We start from the raw sequence: 5,534 nt of genomic DNA, 5'->3' as shown, positions 1-5,534 counted from the left end.
ATTCTATTTTTATGTCTTGTTATTTGATTTAGTACACGCTCACCCCTAGGGGGATTTTTATGCTATAACAAATGGTATAAAATCCTCGGACCAAAGTTTCACACCATATTCCTACCTAGAGTTTGATTGAATATTTGTTTCAAATTTCTTTGACGCAGTGCAAAATTCAATTGTGAATTTCAATATTTTTCGAATTCAGAAAGTTGAAATAAAAGAAAAAAATTAGAAAGTTTCAACATATTTGAAATGGATTCTCTAATAGTTATCTGTACTATAGTATTAGCTAGTCTGCAATGTAATAGTGCGACGCCCATTCTGAGTTTCGATGTTCAATGGAATTGGAAAGGTGCAGAGACCTACGCCAACAGTGTGGTGACATTGGCATCTAAAACAAACGTACCATCTGCCAATGTCATTAAAGAGAAACAGAACTTTTTAGCACGTGACAAGAGAGACGTTGTCAATTGTCCTGTACCTTCTAACTGGCCGACACTGATCTCTGAGTTAAACTCTGTTCTTAACGCAACAACATCCTTGGCTCTACTTCCTCAGCCATGGATCTACACCGCAGCGCCAACTGATCAGCCGACGACATGTCCCTCTCAGACTGGCTCTTGGTGGCCAGGGAGTTCAAACAATCTGAGGTCAACATGTCCATGGATCTACAAACAAGTGGACTTAGGTGAGTCCTTCTATCCGAGGTACGTCTTGGATGCAGATTGCTTGTGCAACTCCTGCGTCAACGCCAACGTCATGGGCTGCCAGAAACTAAGGCAGGACGTCACTGTCTTCCGGAGGGGCGCGTGCAAGGATGGACTAGCAGTAATGGCGCAGGTGAAATATTCCATAACAGTTGGGTGTTACTGCACCAGCAGTGTAGTCCAGACTTCACTTGGCAGCGGTCCAACATCAACTCAGTGAAAAGTCAACTTTTTAAGAAATCAGTATTTCTAGGATACTCCAGCTTATTTAAGAAACTGTTTTATTCAATGCAATGGCAAGGAAAATATAGGATGACATGGCAGAACAAGCTTGTGAGTTATAAATAAAATCTTGGAAGTTTAAGGATTAACAAGAGACAGCTAGGAGTGAATCATCTTTATATTATGTATTAACTTCTCAACATTTGTTATTTATTGGTGCTAGTTTAAAATTATTTTCTTTAATTTAAATTTTCAACCACTGTTGTATATGTTGCTTGATATATCAATTTTTTAAACCAATTATATATATATTGTTCTGATATTTCCACTAATATTTTAATTATCAACGTGCAATAGTTCAGATTAAACCTGTTGTTCAGTTCATGAGTTTGAATGTTTCTATTGTCTGTGGCATTTTACGTCTCGAGAGACGATCTTTTCCCTTTGCAACTTCTTGTGTGACTAAAGAGGCCAATCCTTGATACACAGCTGCGATCGCAGGTTGGGCATATATAATCACCAGGCGCCGTTGCATTTTCACCCTTCTTTCTGCTTCTGTTGTGTATGACATCTGCAATCTGTGACCCTTCATTTATGCTCTCTCTCCATGTGAATCTATCCAGTGCCACCTCTTCCCAGCTGCTGGTGTCGATTTGGAAGAGCTTCATGTCATGTTTCTTTTAGTAAAAACAGACTAGGAAGAGAGTGAGGTGAACATTTTGTGTTCCATGTGATAGAGACCAAACAGACTAGGAAGAGAGTGAGGTGAACATTTTGTGTTTCATGTGATAAAGACAAAACAGAAACAGGCTAGGGTTGTCAAAGGGCAGATACTCTTGTAAACTGTCACATTTTCTGCCTTTTTAAAATAATTCACAAGTTCCATATTGTAATTGGCCCTGGAAGGGATAAACCGATATTGTTTTTGATCAGCCTGCTTGTCAGTTTATCTGTCCGTCTGACAAGTTTAGATCTGAAAAAACGCTATAGAGCTTAATTTCACCATATTCTGTGGCTCACTAAAACTAATTACGATTGAAAATTGTGGTCTTTCTAAAGTGTAGGATTTTGTTTTTGAAAATTTAATAGGCAAACATTTATTTTTCATACAGATAAAGTTTATTGAAAACAATATATAAAATTATTGCTCCGTATATATTGAGTATAGTAACCACTCATCTGACCCTATTTAAAAACGGCGAAAAAAAAAAAGTATATAGTGTTTGCAGAATGATATTGAAAGTCAATATTTGTGTTTATGTTTTCTATTTATCAACAACATTTACGTTCTACTCAACACACTAACTATGCACATGGTAGGCAACAGCTTTGTACAAGATTTAATAGTTACTTTCATGTTATTTAAAAGTAATCATAGGCGCATGAAGCCGGCTTTAGTGTTCTGTCTATTGATTGACTCTATCAACTTTTCTGGTTTATCAAAGAGGCAGCAGCTTCATTGACAGCAAGTTGAAGATCCTGATCAAAAGTGACAACTAGTTTATGTGCAGTGCTTACCAAACAACGAGCCAAGATTGACTTTGTACGAGTTTGTTTGGAAAACTTGCTTTGCTTTCTTTGTTTATCTTCAAAGTTCTTTATACAGGCGAAGTTTAGCTAGTAATAATTAATAAAGTTGCACTTTATTTTCACAGAACTATATTTCAATAGTGTAGTTATTCATTGTTCAATTGTTAAAGAGTCAAGAGTTTTAAAATTAATTCGCACTGGGATTTCGGTTTCAGATTCTAAGACTTTCTCTGAATTTAACAGTTCCCAAACATTTGTTGATTAGGCTAGTCAGAAAAAAAGAAGTCCAGCCTTGATGACAGGACCATTCCACTTCAGGACTAAAATAGAGGTTTACTATTTAAATAACTTTGCAGTTCTTTAGTTGTCAGATCCCAACTGAAAGAGATAGACAACTCTCAACAGATGTATCTATCAGGACGTATTCGTATGGAGTATTGACTTACCTTTATTTATATGCCGCTTTTATAGACTTTACACTTTTGAGAAGACGTTTACAGACTTTGATAGTTGTGTAGACAGAAGACAGAGAGTAAAGATAGCATAGCGCTGAGTAGTTCTTCCCACCCTTGTCCTAAATACTCAAGATGTTTGAAGACATCTGTTAAAACACAGCAATCACAGCAAATTTGTTTGTTTAAAACTGTGTTTATTCAAACATCATGACGTTAGATAACTCTAGCATTTAGGAGGAAGACATTGGAGTAGTGGGCGATGATGTTAATTGCACTGTGTGGTCCACTTTCTCCACCACATGTTGTAGGGACACGCTTAGGACGTACTCATCAAATAGCAAGACACAAACACGGTAACATTGTGTTATTAACATTTTCTTGACTTATGTTAGTTCTCACAATTTTTCATTTAATTTGTATGTAAAGATGTTGTTAAAAAATGTTGAAATATTATTGTAACCTGAGCATTTATGTTTATACAACATAAATATTGTCGATATTATACACATATGGAGCAAAATTCTCATCTCTCTCTCTTTCTCTCTCTCTGTATTTAAAAGTATTGTATCGAATGCTTGAGTGATTCCAGAATTTATGTTTAGGTTCTACAAGCTATTACTTAAAACCCAATATTGCTTGGAAGCCCCAAAGACACATTCCGAAAGTTTGCTATAGATAAAAACTATTTTAGATTTAAAATGTAATATTTCACTTTATGTTATATTTCTTGATTTGTATTTTTAAGTCTCTAGATATTCAAAAATCCTATGATACTAACATTTGATTTACAGATTAATATCAGGACTACTATCTATAAAATAATATAGTCCTATGTCTATCTAGTAACAATGATTTACATATATGCAAAAAGCTTTTTCAACAATATTTCTAATGTTTTTTTATGACAAACAATATTATAAGAGAATTATCTTACAAAGCTAATATATTTTGTTAATTTAAACGTACACTTTTCTCTTATTGTTTTCTGTTTTAAATATGGATATGGATTATGTTTAGCTTTAATTTTTTTTTCTTTTTTTTAATTATTTCTATTGTATAAGATTTGTAAGTCATTTGGATCTGTCAGAATCGAGATGCATCAGAAACAAACACAATTCATTGTTGTTACTATGATTATTCTCTGCCTCTTCTTACTACGTACAATTACCAATCCTTAACTCATCATAAAGTTGTTGTATACATCTAACTAAACCAATTTGATGTATTTATTTGTACATGTTTCTGAGAAAGTTTTTTCCCATGTTATTTTTACCAATAAAATAATATTATTGTCTCTTGTCTTATGTTATTGTAATTTAGTATCGCAAATGCAGAAAAAAAATTTTCACTAAGATAATATTACACAAAAAAAAAAGACAAAGCGAGATGACTTGCAATTTATTATAAAGTTTATCATATTAATTAACACAAGTAATGCCTATTATAATTAAGCAAAATTTACTATTAAAATGGACAAAGAAAACACTTGATGATGTGGCGTTTGCCTATTTGACACTACAAACATTTATGATATAGTCAATATCTAATTAATCAATGTAAGTGGCATGAAGATAAACTAAAGAAACTCAAAAGAAAAACATTTGAAACATGTTTGTTCCTACTTCCTTAGTAACATCGATACATTTGAAACATGTTTGTTCCTACTTCCTTAGTAACATCGATACATTTGAAACATGTTTGTTCCTACTTCCTTAGTAACATCGATACATTTGAAACATGTTTGTTCCTACTTCCTTAGTAACATCGATACATTTGAAACATGTTTGTTCCTACTTCCTTAGTAACATCGATACATTTGAAACATGTTTGTTCCTACTTCCTTAGTAACATCGATACATTTGAAACATGTTTGTTCCTACTTCCTTAGTAACATCGATACATTTGAAACATGTTTGTTCCTACTTCCTTAGTAACATCGATACATTTGAAACATGTTTGTTCCTACTTCCTTAGTAACATCGATACATTTTAAACATTATTTTTGATGTTCTCTTCTGTAAAATACAATGAGATTATTTAGTACTAACAGTGCTCCCGGTGCGTACCGTCACAAAAATCAGAGTGCTAACATAGATCTATATATATATTTTAAAAATATCTTAAATTGAGTGCTTTGAACATTGAGACTATTATGACTGGCCTTGGGCTGGATGGTTTATTACATGATAGGTTTGTTATTACAAAAAAAATATAGGTCAAATACAATTAGCTATTGCGTCTGCATATGCTTTAATATCATTTTGTTATTGAATCTTTCACTTCATTAATGACTACATACAGTTCTAAAAATGTTTACATAACTTCAGTTGATATGCTTATAAAACGGTTCGCTTGTAGCATCAGACAGACAGTTGAACTCAATTGTTGTAGGTTTAGTCTTTTACTAATGTAGAACTTTAACTTAAAAAAAAAATGAACTGAACTTTAAATTCCAATGTAGATTGTAGGTACTTTTAAAATACAAATGTAATCGAAAGATACTAAATAATTTAAAAACAAACACCATTGACTTCAAAATGACAATAATCACACGCTTTTTCTGTCTCTCTCAAACTCAATTTGATAATATCAAGTATCACATATTTTCATCCACGTCAACCTCCAT

At 33.1% G+C, this 5,534-nt stretch overlaps 1 protein-coding gene across 1 annotated transcript; it reads left to right on the top strand.

Moving 5' to 3' along the window:
* The first annotated feature begins 246 nt into the window (after positions 1-246).
* Positions 247-1,619, top strand: LOC129921928 (uncharacterized). The gene has a single exon (XM_056005296.1). It carries the CDS (start codon positions 247-249, stop codon positions 919-921), a length of 675 nt encoding a protein of 224 aa, XP_055861271.1. The 3' UTR covers positions 922-1,619.
* The last annotated feature ends 3,915 nt before the right edge of the window (positions 1,620-5,534 follow it).

This window comes from Biomphalaria glabrata, chromosome 12 (genome assembly GCF_947242115.1).
Source record: "Biomphalaria glabrata chromosome 12, xgBioGlab47.1, whole genome shotgun sequence".
In the NCBI taxonomy this organism is placed as follows: domain Eukaryota; kingdom Metazoa; phylum Mollusca; class Gastropoda; family Planorbidae; genus Biomphalaria; species Biomphalaria glabrata.
Note: the sequence above shows the minus strand (reverse complement) of the source record. Positions and strands in the feature narration are given on the sequence as shown.